A 21,271-nucleotide genomic window follows, 5' to 3' on the forward strand; every position below is an offset into this window, starting at 1 on the left:
GATGTAGGAACCACTGCTTAGCTTATTGAGCATCATTGTAGCATTAAATATTTAAAATATCCAAGTTTTTAAATATTTAAACAAAAAGTAGACCCTGATCTTAATTCATTGCTCTGTTTAATTAATTAAAGTATATTTTTTTCTGTCATTAGACAAAGCCAGGGGAAGAGGACTGCTTTATGGCAAAATAGAACTAATTTTATCCATACCCTTTATCATTTCACTTATTATAGAATTCACATTCATAATTTCTTGCTTAAAATAACATGCAGCCATAATATTTATACATCATTTAATCTCATTACAAATAGGTTGAGAGATCATTTTAAAAATTCATTATATTTTCCCTAACTTTAAGCTTACATTTTTCATTGTGAAATATACATGTGTGTATACATAGATACAGGTTATTTTTAACCATTGTCATATTATCGGGACTTTAAAATGATGACTTTCAATTTTGCTAGAATATTCTTTAATGTAAAAGAACAAACTAGGAGACATGTCTTTAAATACATTTGAAATAATAATCCAAGGACACTTTTAAGAAATTAGTGTATACAAATTCATGAAGGTAAAAATACTAATGTGATCAAAAATGATCTTTACTACTTACAGAATAACCAATTGCAATATCAAAAAGGAGCCCTATTTGATAGATATGTCATCCCAGTTACCATTATCTGTGCCCTTGTGGTATATGACTTGTTATCAGTGCATCATTATTTCTGCCTTTGAGTGCACAATGCAAACAAATATAAGAGCAAATACTTCATTACCATGCTATTCAAAGTGTGGTATATGGACCAGTGCTTATATGCAAGCATGTTGTTCAATTGAGCCCTCAAGGAATATGCAGATTACACCAGAGTATAAAATTGGCTACTTCAACAAGCACATGTTTTATTTCAGCTGAATCTTTATTTTTCTTTATCTCTCTCCCCCTCTCTCTCTCTCTCTCTCTCTCTCTCTCTCTCTCTCTCTCTCTCTCTCTCTCTCTCTCTCCCTCCCTCCCTCCCTCTCTCCCTCCTTCCCTCCCTGTCTCCCTCCTTCCCTCCCTCCCTCTCAACAGATTTCTCAAATAAGAAATCAGTGTGTCAAATTGTGTTCTGATCCAAACTTCTCTTTTCCCTGGGCACCAATTTATGAACCAGCTGCCTTGAATAGCATTGAAAATAATATCTAAGTCATTTGTTAACTCTTCAAAGAAAAAAGAACAACAAATGAATTACCATTACTATCCTTTTAATTCTATTCCAAAGGCAAATTCCAGACAGAATCTATAAAATAGAATTAGAATGCCCCTTGATCTATTTAATCAATGATGAAAAGTTTTCACAAACAACACCTCATCTATAGAAGTTTTCAACAGCTAAACAAATGGTTAACTTAGTTACTGCTAGCAGGTATAGGATGCAATTTGAATTTGAAGAGAAGCAATGGCAACTTTCAAACCATTTTTAAAATTCATCCTGGAGGTGATGCCAGAATAGAATTAGAAGCCCACTGCAATGGTCTTTACAATGCTCAATGCTGCATCTCCTTGGGACATGAATTGAGATAATAATAGAAATTAGACATAATTTCAGGATGAAGCCAACTCCAGGAAAGTTAATGAATTCAGACATTATTTAACATCTTGGAGCCCTATTCTGGAATAAATTTTAGGCCCATACTAAAGTAATAGAAATTATAGAGAAATTCTTTTTCAATTTGAGTAAATATCACTTCTCTAGATTATAGGTGAAATTGTGAGCAAAGGGTTTTTAATACCACAGAACAAATATCTATCATAGGATGGAAAAATAAAAGTTTCACATAGAGTAACTTACAAAAAAGTTGTTGGTGTTCAACACAGTTAAATTGATTCAAATTCTCAGGGCTCCATTTATCTTGCATTAGAAAGAGTGTTATCAATAAAGGACTAGGAACACACCCATATATTCCTGTTCACCAAAACCACATAGTGAGCTTTGTCATGTATTTAGTTTCTTTTCCATCAAAGGCTTGAAGAGAATTGCTTCAACTATAATTATTATTGAAAAATAATAATTGTTCCTTGTCAATAGGACAGTGAAATTTGTGAAGAGTAGCTTTACTAACAAGACTGGAACCAGTTTGGTCTTTGTATCAGCATTATATTTGTCCCTCTTTAAATTTGTTTTTCTCTGAAATGTTTTCTTGTACCTTTTGATGTACTATCATATTTTTACATTTGAAATTATTCATGCATGTCATAATGTCAGTTTGGTATAATGCTTGTGAGTATTCAAGACAGTATTTCACGTTTATTTATTGTCTTGCACGCAGGTGAATCTGGTGTGGAAGAGTGGTCCCAGTGGAGCACATGCTCAGTTACTTGTGGTCAAGGGTCGCAGGTGCGAACCAGAACTTGTGTATCACCTTACGGGACACACTGCAGCGGCCCATTAAGAGAATCAAGGGTTTGCAATAACACTGCCCTCTGTCCAGGTAGTGTTAGCAGCAACTACAACTGTGGATGTTATTGAATTATGTCATGCTACGCATTTGGAACAATTTGTTATTTTCATCTGAACTGGGTATAGACATTTTAATTAGAGTGGATAAGTGTAATTCCTACTCAACTGTGATATTTTACTATCTATGTGATTATTTCAGAGCAGTGAAGAACCTACATAAGTGACTGACTTCCTGTGGCAAATACCAGCTTCACATTTCTGTATCTGCTTCTTGTAGGATAAGGCTTACATATCTTTCCTATATTTTATATGTCAAAAATGCCCAATCAAATGCTTGAGTAAAATATAATTTTACAGCATGCTAGAAATAGGATAGACATTGTTTAAAGTCAGGGATTGACACAGTCTTTCAGGCCAAACAGCCAGCCATTTTCCTACCACTTATTGAACCCTATAAGAAAAATTAGTGTTCCTGATGAAAGACCAGTTATTTTATTTTATTAAATTCCCTGAAGTAATTACCCTTGAAGGAATCATTTACTCTTTTGAAAAAATAAAGTTATTAATGAAAAAGAAAGAGATCTTTAATGTTTACTGGAACACTGCATAATAGCATACCCACCAAGGATCAGATTTTTTTTATGTTGTATCAAAGTTTGGTTCTTATATCTATGCACACATGCATTTAATAGTTGTTTTTCTCTCTTGGACCACTGACTTAAATGTAAAAAAAAAAAAGGTATTAATAGGAATCTGGCTTTTCTTTTAAAAAGTCTAAAGCACAGAATGTTAGGAATCCACATATTTATATTTTGTTCTAAACTTTTGGTGGATAGGTTACTGCAAAATTTCTGTGACTGCACAGTCTTTCCAGAGGCCTCCAAAAGAGAGTGGATATAGATGTACTGGTGCTGTAGTAGTGTTGCATCTGCTAAGTAATGCTTAAAAGTTTCCTGTTGAATTCCATTTTCAGAAATAGCTGATTCTGTAGTTACTTAAAGCAAGAGTAGAGAGTGGGTAGCATGAAAGAAGGGTGAGAATAAACTCAATTTCCTAACAGAATAGGCAAGTGGGATCCATTAAAAGACAGTCTGAAGGAGTTGTTGTTTAATGGGAATAAAGTTTCATTATTTACAAGATGAAAAAGTTCTGAAGATCTGTTTCACACCCATATGAATATACCTAATACTGCTGAATTGTGCACTCAAAATTGTTCCAATGGTAAATTTTATGTTATGTGGTTTTTATTACAATAATGAAAAACATGGGGGATATACAGGTAAAGAAAGTGGTGGGCAGAAGGTGTAGGAGGAATGAATGAGATAATGATGTAGGAGATCTTAGAACTGAAAGGTAGGAAAGCAGTAGATGAAGAAAGAATTAAAGTTAAACAGGGCAAAACATTGATAGCTACAAAAAAAAAAGAAGAATGCAAAAAACAGTAATTGCTTCTGAAAACAAGAACAATAAACAAGGGCCAATGGAAACAGACTAGATGAGAAAGAATATAAAGTAAAAACTAAAAAGATTCAGTTAAAAATAAATGCTTAAGGAGGTCATGGAAGGGAGAAGACCATGAGAAAAGATGCTTGAAAATAGGGATCACAGAGCAGAGTCTAGAGAGACACAAGTCAGGAGAAGGAAAACAATCAGAAAAGTGGGATCTGAGAATTCTAAAAATGAAATCTTTAGGCCACAAGAGTAAATGCTTGTGGATCTTCATTTGAGTATGAGTACAGTGACCCTCTGGAAGAACACTTACTTAACCTGGTGCCTACGTAGAGTATTCACTCTATGGGTCCCATGATCAAGTTTTCTTTTGTTTTTTTTGTTAATGACAGAAGTGTTCCTTGAGATTTAAGCTGTGCTAGATACATAAATTATCTCATCAGTGTCTATTTAATAGTCAAGAGGCTTTCAACATAATAAGGATAGAGTCTAATGGCAAAGGGCATTTGACTAGGTCCCAAAGAATTTTCATTCAGAGCTACATGTCCACTCACCAGCTATGCACATTCATAAGCTGACATTTGGAAATCTCCATCCTTCTGCCACAGGCTGCTGATTAAGCATCCACTGGGCACCAATAGCATCTGTAGCAGGAGAAGAGTGCTTCTCCCACGTTCAACTGCCAAGCTCTCTCCCTCTGTCTGATGACCAGAAAACTGAGCAGTGTTCTCTGCTTACAAAGTTTTCCTTGATTTCTTAGCCTTTTATCCTTACATCTATAGAAAAAGATATAAGCAATTACTAAATTCATTTTTATCATAAAGAGGAATGTTTGTCTTTCTAAATTTGGTTGAATAATACTGATAAGAAATGTTTATCTTGTAATCATTGTTATAGTTCAATTTGTTTAATTAAAGATAATGAACTTTGTTAATTTATATTTAATTTTCCAAATATAAAGAATAATTTAGCAACTTCTTAAATTTAAAAATGTAGGATCAGTATTCTAGTTTATGAAATTGCAATTTATTTTACATGGTTATTGTATGTGCTTTGAAATATTTTATGCTCACTATTATGGTTAATTGTCTGCCAAGTTGAAAATAGTGAATTTTAAAATAGTTTAAAATAAACAGTATTTTAAACAATGTAAACATCTTTCTAAAACAATAAATTCCCAAGAAAATTAGTTCAGAAACAAATAACCAACTTGAAATACTGTGGAAACTAAAAATATATTTAACATTTAACTAATTAATATGACACAAAAACAGAAAATTAAATATTAAAGTCACTTTCCATGAAACATGTGGAATGATAGAATTAGAGTTTATATTTATTTGTACTATAAAAGATAGATCACTAGTGTTATAAATAAACTTTTACTCAAACTATTCAACTTGCAAAGAATTTTTAAAAACTAATTATTAAAACTGTTATTTCTAATATGAATCTGAGATATGCGACCTCTTGTAAAATTTTTGCTTTGACGTTATGTTCTCTTTAACAGGTCTTATTATTTAGAGTAGAAAATATGGAATAAACAGAAAGCAAATTGAGAAAATGACCTACTTTTAATTCTATATTTACCAACTTGATTCAATTAGATTTATGGTCTAATGTGTAGTTTTTCAACCTCTGCCAATTGGCTGTTGGCATTCTGATGATAAATCTTGGTTGCAGGGGGGCCTGTCTTATGCAATTTCAGTGTCTAGCAACATCCCTGGCCTCTCACTAGGTACCTCTAGCACTTTATCTTTTTCTGAGTTTTGATGGCCAAAATGTTTCCAGACATTACCCAGTGTCTCCTGGGGGCAGATTTGTCTCTGGTTGAGAATCACTGATCTATGCCATATGTATCCTAATTCAATAGATGTCCACGTAGGCTGAAAAATAAGTTTGGATTTTATTTTTGTAAATGTCATAGTTGTCATATCCATTTATTTATTAAGGAAAAAACTTTTCACTGAAAGGAATTATTTTATGTACAATAAAATCTAAATCATAGATATTTTATTAATTATTTATTATTGTTTAATTTTGTAGATAATTTAAAATCTGGTGATAACATATCTTGTGTGTTTCATATTTTTTAAATTATATCTCTGGTCAACACAAAGAAGAGATATGATAATATAGCTGGTACCAAAGATAAAGAAGAAAACTATAAAAATGGATGAAGCTATTGAAGTTAAATGTTTTTTATGATTATTTTTCAAATTGACTATATAATTTATAGATTTTCATATTTTGCCAAAAAAGTAGAAAAACTTATGTAACAACTCTCCTTTAAAATGAAAACATCTAATTTTTAATAAATGTCTTATGAAATGTCTTTAAATATTATAAAGAATGTGATATAATTTCCCACTAATTCAATACCTAAAATAACAAATTGTTAATAATTTACTACCTTTGTCAAATGAAAAACATTTTAAGCTTTTATGAAATGATGTGAATAAGTCATGAAATGTCACCATGTAACAATAAAGACTGTTAAAAAGTACTAAGTAACATTAATTTTTGATGAATCCTGTTCCATGATTTAAGTAAACCCATCAAGATTAATCAGTATTTTCTGAAATTCATGGAGAAAATTTGCCAATTCAGCATTTTTTCTGGGATTGTTCAATGCATATTAAAGCAATACAATTTTATAGAATAGAAAATGAAGAGAACCAGAAATATGAATGAGATAGTGTTAATATTTTATATAGAAAATGGAGAAGACAGGTTGCTTTTAAATGGAGAAATCTTAGTAATTGGAAAGAAGTACAAAAGTTGATAAAAATATAAATTTTACTTAAAAACACATTCACGTAAATTACTTTTAAATATCATTTTATAATTTATTATACATACATATACACATACACTCATATATATTAATATGCACATATTTTAAAACTATATGTGTATATTTAAAATTAAATATCATCTTACTATCTATCCTAATACTAATGGATACAAATTGGCTTTGGTTTTTCCAACTTTTCTTGGGAAAAATGGAAAAAAAATCTTAATTTATTTCACTTTCTTGTTCTTTTCTATGCTACTTTAAAATATTTTCCCAGCATGTAGCATAGAATCTTTAAGAGTTTGAATATTACTCAAATTTGGCTAATTTTCCCTATATTTGAACATATTTTCACCACTAGTTGAGGTAAGTCAATAACATAAATAGAAGAGAATAGTATACCTCATTATTAAGGTATTATATTTGTGGGTTTCTTTTTAAATTTATTTATTTATGTTTTAAATTGTATGTACCTATGTATTACCTAATGCTTTGACATATATGCACATTGTAGAATTTTTAAATCTAGCTGTACTCAATGACAACATATTGTACTCTTAATATGATGTTAAGTAGTCTCACCACAAAAATGATAATCCTATGTGGTAGTACATTTTCCAGTTAGCTAAATATAAGTATATTATGATGTTTTTAAGGTAACAACTTGGTCAGCATATACATGAAGAAAATTCTAAATATATTGTATTTACTCACATAATTCCTCTGCCACTTTATATGAATTTGTGCTTACCCCTGCCAATACTGAAGAGAAAATGAGCGAATTTTTTGTCATTTTCTACTATAAATTTTACCCTCTCCACTCCTCCCAGTGAGTGGCATTTCACTCTTCTGTAACCTTGAACTTAGGGTCTTCTAATGCCAGAAGCTCACATCAAGACAGGAGCTTCTCAACAGAAGACTACTTTTTTTCTTGACTTCATTTTATTTGTGTTATCCACAAGGTGCTATGGCTTACTACCCCAAATATTAAGTTTGGGATGACAGCAGTAATTTGAACATTCAGAGAAGGGATCTAAATTTTGAAGCCTGGTAGTCTTTTGTAAAAGATACCAGTATTTATTCAGAATTGTTATTATGAAGGAACAAAGATCATGTTGTTATGTCTGGTCAAGTTTAATCTCATTGTAATGAAATATGTGAAGTCTTGGTATATTCATAGTTATGTTGTCATAATCTTTGTTATATAACTTGGATTGTTAATGAAATTTATACAAATTAGGAGTACTTTCAGTTCTCCCAAGCTGTCAGAGAAAGAAGAGTGTCTTCTGATTTTTATGGCCATTAGAAAGAGATCCTCATGTTTACCACTCATTTTGAAATAGGGGAAAGAAGAGGATCTTATTCGAGTGTTTAAAATGACCCTCTTAGGCAAAGGTGGTTACTTTGAACCAAAAAATTTTAATAAAATATATTGATTTTCTAAAATGAAATTTAAAACCTTTTGAAATATATACCATCAATTTTCAGATTATTTTCATTTTCTGATTCAATAAAAATTTTTAATTCTCACACATTACAAGTATTAGAAGAATTAGTTTGGTCCTTGGTAATTTAAATGCAAATTTAACTCCAGAGGTTCATTTCTGTTATTAGAAATTTAGTTTTATATATTCTACCTTAGTTAATCTTATTTTGACTTAAAAATAACTTGTGTTTTATGAAGAGGGAGAGAGGCACAAGGAATTTTTAAGCTTTTTGACATGAGCCATAACTACAAATGTAGAAAGAAGTGCATACAGTTTAATATTATTTTAATGGATTTTAAATTAAATTTTCAATTTTATGGAAAATAAGACTGCTATTGCAACTAAATTTTAAAAGTATCCTCATACTTTATTCAATGAGTTTTTTTTCTTAATTATACAGAAAATAATCTTGGGCTTTACCATCTGGTTTGGTTATTGAAGCTTCTTTGCTTTATTACAGTACATGGAGTTTGGGAGGAATGGTCACCATGGAGTTTATGCTCATTTACATGTGGTCGAGGCCAAAGAACAAGAACAAGATCATGCACACCTCCTCAGTATGGAGGGAGGCCCTGTGAAGGACCAGAAACACATCATAAGCCTTGTAATATCGCCCTCTGTCCAGGTGAGCATATTTGCTTTTGGTGAACTTTGCATTTATATGCTTTATATACAGTTCCTAGTGTACATAGGATATAAAAGAATAGAACTCTTTTAGTCACATTGGAAAATGTGCTCCCTGGTTATTGTTTCTAGCCCCAAATTGGTTACCTTCCCAGACTCTACCATTTATAACAATATATATTTTCTTGAGTGAGTATGAATCACCTTTATTGGATTTCTATAAATGTGTATACTAATGTTTTCCAATGAGTTTTATCTACACTTGATTTCCCCTTCTAAGAAAATTTCAAGAATTCCTTAGATCTTGAAATTGATTGTTACTCTCATATGATAACTAGAAAGATTTTATTTAGTGGTGGTTCTCCCCCTGTCATTCCTTCATGCTCATTCAGTTAAGGAAGGGAATTGCCACTGACCGTGTGTGAAAATGACAGATACTTGGTAGGATGTTGGACTTTTCAGATTTACTGCTGGCTGCATAAAATGATTACTCATAAATGATATATAATATTTATGTGGTTATGGAAGACTATATAGTCTGTTCTTGGAACATATTTATGTTGTGTTAAATTTTTCTGTTTCAAATCTATTCTATCTTTATTAATTTCACCAGTTATGACACAGCGAAGTTTTCATAACACAATTATTTAGATTATTCACACATTCAAAAATATGTCCAAAATGAATAGAGCTGATCGCTATCTTCAAGAGACTCACAATTTGGAGGCGGGGAGGAATGCATACACATAAATGACAGACTCTCCCAGAAAAAGATAGATATGAATGATGTGTGGCAAAATCTATCAAGAATGACAAATGACTATAAAAATTCATTCATTAACTCTTTGGGAGATTTTTCTGTTTGGTTACATCTTCTGCATATGCAAACAACATACCCAGAATCCCAGTTATGTTGGATCTGAAAACATTATCCATCTCACATTCAATACCATTTACACTCTAAACTCCCCAAATCAATATCTTATGGTATGAGGCAGTGCTTCAAAGTTCTGAAATTTTAACTATCTAAAACATTTTAAGATTTGAAAAAATATATAAACACTCAAATAACAAGCTAATTTTTCCCCATTACTTCAGAGAAGGACTACTAAATTCTTATACTTAACGGCATACAGTTAGGGATAAAGGAATTTTATTGAACAGGACATTATAAATAATATGAATTATGAATATAATCCATATAAGCCAATAGCCATATAATTATGGGTATTGGGAAATGAAAGTCATGATTACTTGTTTGTAAATTACTCACAGAATATCAGTTCATTCGATCAATTTTATTCTCTCTATATATAAATGCGTAGATGGGCACACACATGCATACACATTCATATCCTATCATTTCTCTAAGGGTTTGGGAAAGTTTATTCAAAGTTTTGAATTTGTAAAATGTATACTGCTATTCAGTGACATTAATGGAGAATCAAATATAGTTCAATCTTATTTGTTTATGGTGAATGAAAAAATAAATTTTGGTAAATAAAAAGTAATAGATAACTAAAGAACTTGTTAATACTTTGATTTTTATTACTATTTTTTTACCTCAACTGGTCCACATGTACACAAAGATATAGCATCATTAATCAGTTAAAATATTATAATCCAGTTTTCTCATAATCTACTTTCCATGAAGAACTCTTTCAGGAATAAAACACTTGGACATTAGGGTATAAGGAGACTATATTGTGAGAATTCAGATGTGAAGACTCATTTTCCTACATTGATATAGTTGTGGCTCTATCATTCAAGTAGTAAACATATGTGTTTTTGAGCTGGCTGGTGTTTAATGGTATTATACTATCCATGGGATCGCTCTAAGACAGCTAAAACCAGATGACTTACTTTCATGTAGATCCTTCATTTCAGGACATTATGCTTTTATTTTATTTGTAAATCTGGCCCATCCAGTATGCTCTCATAAGTGAGCATTATAGGTCCATCTCTGTGTACTTAAATTCATCATGAGTTGTTTCTTTTTCCTGTTATTTTGATTCTTAAATTTAGTTACACAATAAAAGATGTAAAACTTTTATCATATTATATTCTTAATTTATTTCTGATATGAAAGGAAACTCTAATAGTTGGGATTTTTAAAAATACTTTCATATTCTGCCAAAATTTTTGTGCATTATCATTTATAAATTATGTAAGATGTATTTTGTGCAAACATTAGCAATTCCCCTTAGAACTAATTGTCTTATAGCTAAACTCACTGATTATACCTTCAGGGATTATAAAACCATCATTAATCATCAACTAGGTATAAGACTACTGAGAATATAATTCCTTATCTCAAAAATTTAAAATCTCTTATGTAGATTCAGACATAAGAATATGAAAAGTTGAACGCAGTTTTAACATTATATGTAAGTACTTCAGCCTGAGTGAAAAGTGGTTATTTGAAGATTCAGTGGTTTGGTTAACATTTCTTCTAGCCATGCTACCTATTTCTTAGATGTCCTCTTATGGGATTAAGCTATGACAGAGGTGTTTCAGTAGTGAAGAAGTAGGTTAAGTCCCACATTAGCTGGTTTTTGATTGGACCTAGTATGAAGTGCAGACAAGAAGAAGATGGCAGAAACCACAAATTGTATCAGTACGCATTACTAAATTTTGCAAGATTTGGCAATATGAATTGTAATAAGGGCAGTGCCAGGTTAGTGTGGGATTGTGCTACAACAGCATTCCACCATCTTGCTTTAAGAAACAGGTATAACCCCTACAATGAAGTAAACATCATGTAGGGATGAGTGTATTGTTCACATTCAATAGTGAAAGTTATTTTTTTTTAATTTGCACATAATTTGGTATTTATGTATGAGTAGATAATGTCCTATCAGATACTTTTCTTAGTCAATATCCAACCTTCTCCCACTTTTGTTAGAGTGAAAACCTTCTGCCTGGGATCGATATAAAGAGAGACAAAAAAAGGGAAAGATAGATATGGCATTTCCTAATTTTTTGTAACTCATAAATTGTAATTACATTCCTAATTTGATAATTATCAATTAATAATTGCTAATTGAAACTAATAGTTTCAATGTATGTAACAATGTCTGAGAACAGGGGTTCATGTTAATGGGAAAGGATATAAGCAGCACAGAGTATGGGGTAACAATAGGAATTCACTATTATTCATTCACTTTCTCATAAATACAATGTGATCTCCATTTCCCACTTTTGTCATCTATACTATTAAGTAACATGAATATTACTGAAGAGAGAGTGTGTGTGTGTGTGTTTGATAGTGTTTGTGATCTGTTTCTCTTATCTCACCAAACTTAAAGTTCAGTCAAATCTATTTTTTAATTTTCTCTGAATTTTCATTGTAGTTACTAATTAAATATTGAGTTTATAATGGTTTTAATTGGTGTATTTGAGTAAAAGGAGCCCCTCTCCTACTTTCTACTTATTTCTCCATTGAACTTTGAACCTGGTAATAGCTAATAAATTACTATTGAATAGATTTTCTTGACATTCACATATGTGAATTTCTAGTATTTATCTCAATTTTTAAAGGATATCTTCTACATCTATTTAGTAACATATTAATGTGGTATTATATAAGGATCTTGGAATTTTGCCAAGGACACATTTAAATTTAGATTTTTAACTCATAATATAATTGTGACACTCCTCTGATCCATAGTTTCTTCATCTTTAAAATGTGGGTGTTAGCAATATCTACTTCACAGGACTATTAGGAGAACTATGCGAGGTGCTTCATAAACTGAAAACACTGAAATTAATATTACTTGTATTATGTCAGTGCCCTCCAGCCAATGTCCACCAGGATCATAAGTTAAGTTTGTTATCTTCAGCCATGAGAAAACACTAACAAGGAGGACTGTGAGGCATCTCACAGAGGGTTAGAAGAGCCTTAAGAAAAAGACGTTGGTTTACACAGGTGCTTTCAGGGAGAGTTTAATAGCCAGGAACATTGTTCTGGGTTGGCTGTGGTTATGAAAGAAGAACAAGTCTACAAGTCTATGATGGGCTATATTGATAAATAGTCTAAAAAAAAGGAAGACTAACTATAATTGGTAAAGAAGTAGCATCTACTCATTTTAGCTCTGGTGTTTTGTAGACTGTACTGTGACCTTGTTTTTGTCTCTGAAGTGAACGCGTCTGATATTGATGTTCTCATAGATGTCTTGGGTCCAGGGAAATACATGAACTCTACTGTGAGCACCAGACAAGCTATGAAGATCAGAGATGTCAACTATGTCAAACCAATTCCTGGTGTCCCTTCACAGTGATTATTCTCCTAGCGTGCTCTGCTCGCTTTGGAAGTCTCTGACTTTCCCTTATGTTTAACTGGAAAAGAGCATCAGTTGTAATGGAATGTTTGAGTTTTTCTAGTTTGCTCACCATTAAAATTATATTGATATATATCCAGAAAATAATACTTAAATAAACTTTTCCAAAACTAAATACAGCAGAAACCTCAAAAGCTTAAGTTCTCAGTTCAAAACTTCAAATTTTCTTTATAATAAATGGCTATGTAAGTAAAATTTTCCTTGTGAGTAGTTGAGCATTAGAGAACCCCATTATTCCAGTTGGATCCTCATTAATGTTTCAGTTTTTTTCATTTCTCATCATGATACCTGTTCATGTAGTAAAGTGCAACTAAAACAGAGAAAATTAATAAAAAATGAGTGACAGATAAAATTGAAAATAAATGATGAAAGAAATAAATTAGCAGATAAGTAATTTTTATTTATATATTAAAATATGAATAAATAAATTTAATTATCTGATTTAGTGTGAAATTAAGTGGTCTGGAATTTAGAACACATGGATTAAGTCTCAGTGGTAATACTAAATTTGAACAACTTATCTATTCATTCCTCAGTTTTCCTATTTATAAAATGGAACCAATATTCATTATCTTTTTACATCATGGGATTGATTGAGATATGATTATAATTACTTGTATGTAGCTTCAAAAGTATATAACAATATAAAGTAGAGGACATTTGTCAATATTCATATAAGGATATTACTTTAATATTAAGAAATGTTGCATCTATTGACATGATCATATGATTTTTATCTTTAAGTCTATTGATGTGATGAATTACATTTACTGATTTCCATATGTTGAACCAAACCTTGCTTCCCTGGATGAACCCTACTTGACCATGGTGCACTATCTTTTTGATATGTTTTTGTATTCGATTTGCCAGAATTTTATTGAGAATTTTTGCATCTATATTCATTATAGATATTGGTCTAAAGTTTTCTTTCTTTGATGTGTCTTTGTCTGGTTTTGGAATCAGGGTGATATTGGCCTCACAGAATGTATTTGGAAATGTTCCCTCTTTTTCTAGTTCATGAAATAGTTTGAGAAGTATTGGTATTAGTTATTCTTTAAAGGTCTTGTGGAACTCAGCTGTGTATCCATCCAGTCCTAGGCTTTTCTTGGTTGGTAGGCTTCTGAAATTGATCTGTTTAAATTGTGTATATCATCCTGATTTAGTTTGGGCATATCATATGCCTCTAGAAATTTGTTGATACCTTTGATATTTTGTATTTTATTGGGCTACAAATTTTCAAAATAATTTCTAATTATATTCTGTATTTCTGAAGTGTCCATCATAATATTTTATTTTTCATCATGGATGTTAGTAATTTGAGTTTTCTGTCTCCTTCTCTTCATTAGTATGGCTAATGGTTTATCAATTTTATTTATTTTTTAAAAGAACCAACTTTTGATTTGTCAATTTTGTGAATCATTTCTTCTGTTTCAATTTCATTGATTTCAGCTCTGATTTTAATTATTTCCTGTCTTCTACTGCTTTTGGGGTTGATTTTTTCTTTTTCTAGGGCTCTGAGAAATAATGTTAGGTCATTTATTTGTTGACTTTTTCTTCTTCTAAGGAATGAACTCCATGCAATGAACTTTCCTCTTAGAGCTGCCTTCATAGTGTCCAGAGATTTCGATATGTTCTATCAGTTTTCTCATTTACCTTTAATAATTTTTTAATCTTCTCCTTGATATCTTTTGCAACCCATTGTTCATTCAACAGCATATTATTTAGTTTCCAGATGTTGGAGTATCTTTTATTTTTTATTTTATCATTGATTTCTAATTTCATTCCATTGTGTTCAGATAGGATGTAGGGTAGTATCTCTGTTTTTTTTTTTTTTTTTTTTTTTTGGTATTTACTAAGAAATGCCACATATATTTTGTGGCAAAATATATGCATTCCTTCATGTTCAAAACACTAGAAAAACTAGGGATATCAGGAACATACCACAACACTGTAAAAGCTATCTATGCTAAGTCCCAGGCCAACATCATTCTAAATGGAGAAAAATTGGAAACATTCCCTCTAAAAGCTGGAACAAGACAGGGATGCCCTCTTTCACCACTTCCATTTAACATAGTTCTTAAAACTCTAGCCAGAACAATTAGACAGACTAAAGAAATTAAAGGGATACAGATAAGAAAAGAAGAACTCAAATTATCTTTGTTTGCAGATGATGTGATTCTATACCTAGAAGACCCAAAACATTCCACCAGAAATCTCCTAAAATTAATAAATGAATTCAGCAAAGTAGCTGGATATAAAAATCAACACCCATAATTCAAAGGCATTTCTGTACATCAGTGGCAAACCTCTGAAAGAGAAATTAGGAAAACCACCCCATTTATAATAGCCTAAAAAAAAAAAAAACTCGGGAATACACATAACAAAAGAGGTGAAAGACCTCTACAATGAAAACTATAGCATACTAAAAAAGAAATTAAAGGAGACTTTAGATGATGGAAAGCTCTACCTTGTTCTTGGATAGGCAGAATTAATATTGTCAAAATGACCATGCTACTAAAAGCACTTTATAGATTCAATGCAATCCCAATGACATTCCTCATAGAAATAGAAAAAGCAGTCATAAAATTCATTTGGAAAAATAAGATACCCAGAAAGCCAAAGCAATACTTAGCAAGAAGAGTGAAGCTGGTGATATAACTATTCCAGACCTTAAACTAAACTACAGAGCAATAATGACAAAAACGGCATGGTATTTGCACCAAAATCAACCTATAGACCAATGGTACATAATAGAGGACACAGAGAATAATCCACATAACTACAGTTATATTAGACAAAGGCACCAAAAGCATACATTGGAGAAAAGATAGCCTCTTCAACAAATGGTGCTGGGAAAACTGGAAATCCACATGTAACAAAAATGAAATGATCCCTCGATCTCTCACCATGCATAAAACTCCACTCAAAGTGGATCAAGGACCTAGGAATTCAACCAGAGACCTTGCACCTAATGGAAGAAAAAGTAGGCCCAAATATCTATCATGTCTGATTAGGCCCCCAACTTCCTTAATAAGACTCCTGTAATGCAAGAATTAAAACCAAGAATCAATAAATGGGATGGATTCAAGCTACAAAGCTTCTTTTCAGCAAAAGAAACAATCAGTGAGGTGAATAGAGAGCCTACAGAATGGGAGCAAATTTTTACCACAGGTACAGCAGATAGAGCACTGATCTCTAGAATACATAAAGAACTCATAAACCTTAACACCAAAAAAAAAAAAAAAAAACAAATAACTCAGTCAATAATTGGGCCAGGGAACTGAAGAGACACTTCTCAAAAGAGGATATTCAATCAATCAACAAACATATGAAAAGATGTTCAACATCTCTAGCAATTAGAGAAATGCAAATCGAAACTACTCTTAAGATTTTATCTCACTCCAGTCAGAATGGCAGCTATCAAGAATACAAACAACAATAAGTGTTGGTGAGGATGTGGGGAAAAAGGCACACTCATACATTGCTGGTGCGATTGCAAATTGGTGCAGCTAATCTGGAAAGCAGTATGGAGATTCCTTGGAAAACTTGGAATGGAACCACCATTTGATCCAGCTATTCCACTCCTCGGTTTATACCCAAAGGACTTAAAAACAGAATACTACAGGGACACAGCCGTATCAATGTTTATAGCAGCACAATTTACAATAGCTAAATTGTGGAAACAACCCAGATGCCCTTCAGTAGATGAATGGATAAAGTAACTATGGTATATATACACAATGGAAAATTACTCAGTATTAAAAGAGAATAAAATCATGACATTTTCAGGTAAATGGATGGAGTTGGAGAATATAATGCTAAGTGAAGTAAGCCAATCCCAAGAAACCAAAGGCCAAATGTTTTCTTTGGTATGAGGTTGCTGACTCATAATGGTGATGGGGGGTCGCATGAAAGAAATAGAGGAACTTTAGATAGGGTAAAGGGGAGGGAGGGGGAGGGAGAGGGCAAAGTAGTAGGAATGATGGTGGAATGGGTTAGACATCATTACCCTAAGTACATGCATGAAAACACGAATGTTGGGGCTGGGGATGTGGCTTAAGCAGTAGCGTGCTCACCTGGCATGCGTGCGGCCCGGGTTCAATCCTCAGCACCACATACAAACAAAGATGTTGTGTCTGCCGAAGAAAAACCTAAAAAATAAATATTAAAAAAAAATTCTCTCTCTCTCTCTCTCTTAAAAAAAAAAGAAAACACGAATGTTGTGAAAATACTTTGTGTACAATAAGTAACTTGAAAACTTGTGCACTGTATATATAATATGAAATTAATTGCATTCTGACATAGCATGTAACAAACTAGAATAAATAAATAATTTAATTAAAAAAGAAATTTTGGAAAAAGTAGTTCAGATAAACTCAAAATATTATATAATTTTAGAGTTCTACAGCCATGATCATACACTCAAATAGATCTCTCTGGTTTGTACTAGAGAATAGTACTTACCTATGGGCTTGTGTTTGCCTTGGGCTGAACAGTATCATACTGGCTGTCCTATATATTTGAGAAGTTTCCAGGCTCCCCGCTAGACGGAATGTGTTGGGTTGTAGTTTCCAAGTACATTTGCATACTCCTATAAACCTTGAGAGAGGAAGAATCACCCAAGGGTAAGTCCTCAGGAGCATGCTTTGATCCAAATATCTCTATTATCTAAAGCAAGAGATTTCAGTCTCTTGCTGGCCTAAAAATTCTATCCTCAGCCTTTATAAGAGGATGACCTTCCAGTTGTACCTCGGCAGGGAGCCCTTCTGGTGAAGACTGTCAGTGGGAAGATGCTAAACATTTGCTTGACCTTCATTCAAAGGTCCACAGTTGTCTGTAGTGAGGATGTTATAATTTCCAACTCAAATACTACCTCATTAACCTGTTCTTTAATTAATTTGGATCTTATCTTCTTAACTTTCTAGTTTGCTGTGTGTCAATTTATATTTGTTTTCTTTCATTTTAGATTTTTATCATTATCCTGGTAATCTTTTGATTCTTAGCTGATAAGATTTTTTAAAAAATTATTTGTAACCTTAGCTTAGTTCATTTTGCTACTCAGTCTATTAATTGTTTTTGTTTTCCCTTACTTGCCAGTGGTCCCGCCCCACCCACAAGCCTTTTGAACCTTACCCTGGTCACTTCCTTACATATTCATGTTTGTTTTCTAGGAATGATATTTGCATTTTGATATTTTTTCCTTTATAATTTATGTTAAAATAGCAAGGGAAAAAAAAAACAGATTTTTTTATTCAGCATATGTTCAGAGCAAAAAGCCTTGTGGTCTGATGGTTTTTCCGGATCCCAGGATAACTCCTAATTCAGTGCAGGTTTGAACTCTCCAAATTTGTTTTATCTAAATCAGAATGCTAGTTTCCGGTTCCGGGCCTCGCTGGTGCGTGCGCACGAGGAAGCGGCGCCGAGCTGCTGCAGCGAGGCCGCACGAGGTGAGGGCGCGATGGACGGCGCGGCCTCCACCCCAGCGGAGGCCTCGGCTGCTTCTGCCACCTCTGCTTCGACCCCGGCTGCTCCGACCTCGCGGAACCAGCTGGACCAGGAGCAGGTCCTTGCCTCATGGTTCGATCAGATCTATCAGAAGTCTGTTTATTCACTAAGGATGAGCGCCCATCAATTGAAGAGACAGAACGTTTCTACAGAAAACTTTTGAACAAGCATGGAATTAAAACCATCTCTCGGATTATCCCTTTCAAAGCCTTAAAAACAGAGTATAAAGCCTATGAAGCCAAGCTCCGCCTTCTGAGTAGTTTTGACTTCTTCCTCGCAGATGACAGAATCCGGCGGCTTTTGCCCTCACACATAGGGAAGCATTTCTACCGTAGGAAGAAAGTTCCAGTTCCTGTGAACCTTCTGGCAAAGAATTTATCGAAAGAAATCAACAGCTCTGTAGGTGGAACTGTCCTAAACATCTCCAAGAGTGGTTCTTGCAGCACTATACGCATCGGTCACACTGGGATGCAGATTCAGCACATTATTGAAAACATCATTACCATCACAAAAACTCTCTCAGAGAAACTGCCAGAGAAGTGGGAGAGCCTGAAGCTTCTCTTTGTGAAGACTGAGAGGTCTGTTTCCCTTCCCGTCTTTTCCTCTTTTGTCAGCTGTCAGAATGAGAACGACAGAGTGTCCTTCCGTAAACTGAAGGAAGGAAAAAAAGGAAGCAAAGCAAAAAGAGAAAGAGAGAAAACTCCGTGAAAAACAGAAGTTGAAGAAGAAGAAAAACAAGAAGTTAAGGCAACGGGCTAGGGAGGCTGCAGCCCTAAGTAAAGGTGACCCTGCGGCACCTAAAACTGGGGGTCCAGCGAAGAGCCCTGGGTCCCAGAAGAAAAAGACCAAACTGGTAAAGCCCCAGTTAAAAGCAACAGATACGTCTGATGAGGAAATTCCACAGCTGGTACCAATAGGCAGCTCTCTGGCTAAAGAAAATGTTAAGGCCACAGGAAAGAAGTCTCCCAAGAAAAGTCTTGGTCCCAGCACCCCTCGTGCCAAGAAGAGAAAGGCCCCGCCAGCTCCAGAGACCCCGGAATCTGCAGAGCCCGAGACCCCAGGAAAAGGCCCAACAAAGCAGCCAAAAGTGGAACAGAAGAAAACAGAAAGAAACCCTGCACTGGGGAAAAAAGACCTGAGACAGACTCCAAAAAAGCCAGAGGCCAAGCTCTTTACTACTCCCAGCAAATCTGCAAGAAAATCTCCCAAAACCCCCAAACAGTGGCTGAAGAAGGCCAAAGTAGCCCAGTCAACCCCAAATCAGTGACTCTCCCAGCCGGAGCGGCGGTCACCCCAAGAGCTTTTCAGAAATACTTGGGCCCTGGGCTGGGTGGAGTACTAGAGGAGCACACCCACGGCCCTGCATGCCCTCCCTCGCACCACAAAGAACCAATTAAAAACTCAGTCCTGACCCCTTTGCAACCTTCTCCAAAAGGGTGGCCTGTACCTAAATATCTTAGAAACCTGCACTGGGGATTCTGACATTTACCTGGTTCTAAGAGCCAGTGCTTTGAAGTGAAGTCTATTTTTTAATTTTGTCCTATGTATTTGCTAATGTAATAGAGGGAAAGTAGAGTGCTTCTCCATGGTCGTGTTGGATTATTAAAATATAATGTTAATTACAGTTTTGTTATTTTACTATTAAAATGTAATGTTGGCAGCGTCCAGTTTGAAAAAATAAATAAATAAATAAAAAATAAATAAATAAATCAGAATGCTTCAAAGACAGGAGCCAGGATTCTTCTCCTTGCATCTCTTCCATATATTTGCCTTAATCAGTCAGCAGTATTTAACTTCGAAAAATTGCTGAAATGATAGTTTTATTATCCAAAATATGCATGATGCGATGGATAGACACACAACCTATTTTGTGTTTTTTATTATCTGAGATATTCTATTTTTTCACCAGTTATTGATCAAGATGTGAAAATAGACTGAAAAAAGCAACATTTTTTTTTTTAATTGCCATAGAATTTAGTTTGGGCCTTGTCCACAGAAATAGTTTTTTCTTCCAGGTGAACACAATTGCAGCTCCATATATATATGGCAGGAGCAAGTCCAAACAACAATGTAAACATCAAAAGCCTAACAATTTGTGTTTGCAGTTTTAACTCTTCCAGGTCCAGAAAATCTGGTGCATTGTCATATTGCTAAAATGAAACACCAACTGTCTCATGTGACATTGGTGCATAAGGAAACACATTATACAATGGCATGACAGTCTGATCTCTCAGCATTCTCCCTGCTTCAAAACACAGCCTTATTTTTCTCTGTTCTTAGTCACCTTTGCAGATCAGCTTATAAAGCAATAGGCATTTGGAGCTTTTAAACTGAAAAAGAAAAAAAAATAGAAATCCAACTTCAAGTGCTTGTGATGGAAATGAAGAGAAATCAAACAGGCTATGAAAATGTTGATTGTGACCTGGCTGAATATTATGGAAGAAATTATGTTCTCAAATGCAGTGTTTACCAAATGGTGTTCCATAGGGAGTAGGAGAGATGAGGGGTTACATTTCAAATAAATTTGGGAAGCACTGTTAGTTTTGAAATATGTAGCACATTGTTGTTATCTATACTCTTCCTACTGTGCAATGGCACCCAAGCACTTCTTACTCTGACTGATCCTAG

At 33.6% G+C, this 21,271-nt stretch overlaps 2 protein-coding genes across 4 annotated transcripts in view; both read left to right on the top strand.

Annotated features, from left to right (window-relative positions):
• The window catches only part of Adgrb3 (adhesion G protein-coupled receptor B3), a 695,051-nt gene that overhangs the window by 273,846 nt on the left and 399,934 nt on the right, over positions 1-21,271 (top strand). For all 3 annotated transcript variants that reach the window (XM_058578796.1, XM_058578794.1, XM_058578795.1), the window contains 2 exons: positions 2,311-2,472; positions 8,635-8,799. In XM_058578796.1, coding sequence (XP_058434779.1) covers positions 2,311-2,472; positions 8,635-8,799 — 327 coding nt within the window. The remainder of the gene's footprint in view (positions 1-2,310; positions 2,473-8,634; positions 8,800-21,271) is intronic.
• Positions 18,533-20,267, top strand: LOC124091784 (ribosomal L1 domain-containing protein 1-like). Its single transcript, XM_046442982.2, is given in 3 exon segments — positions 18,533-18,702; positions 18,705-19,300; positions 19,302-20,267. Coding segments are annotated over 3 exon segments (1,311 nt in total). The 5' UTR covers positions 18,533-18,596; the 3' UTR covers positions 19,911-20,267.

This window comes from Marmota monax, unplaced genomic scaffold, assembly GCF_021218885.2.
Source record: "Marmota monax isolate L192 unplaced genomic scaffold, Marmota_monax_Labrador192_F-V1.1 WCK01_AAM20220418_F8-fsc00091, whole genome shotgun sequence".
In the NCBI taxonomy this organism is placed as follows: domain Eukaryota; kingdom Metazoa; phylum Chordata; class Mammalia; order Rodentia; family Sciuridae; genus Marmota; species Marmota monax.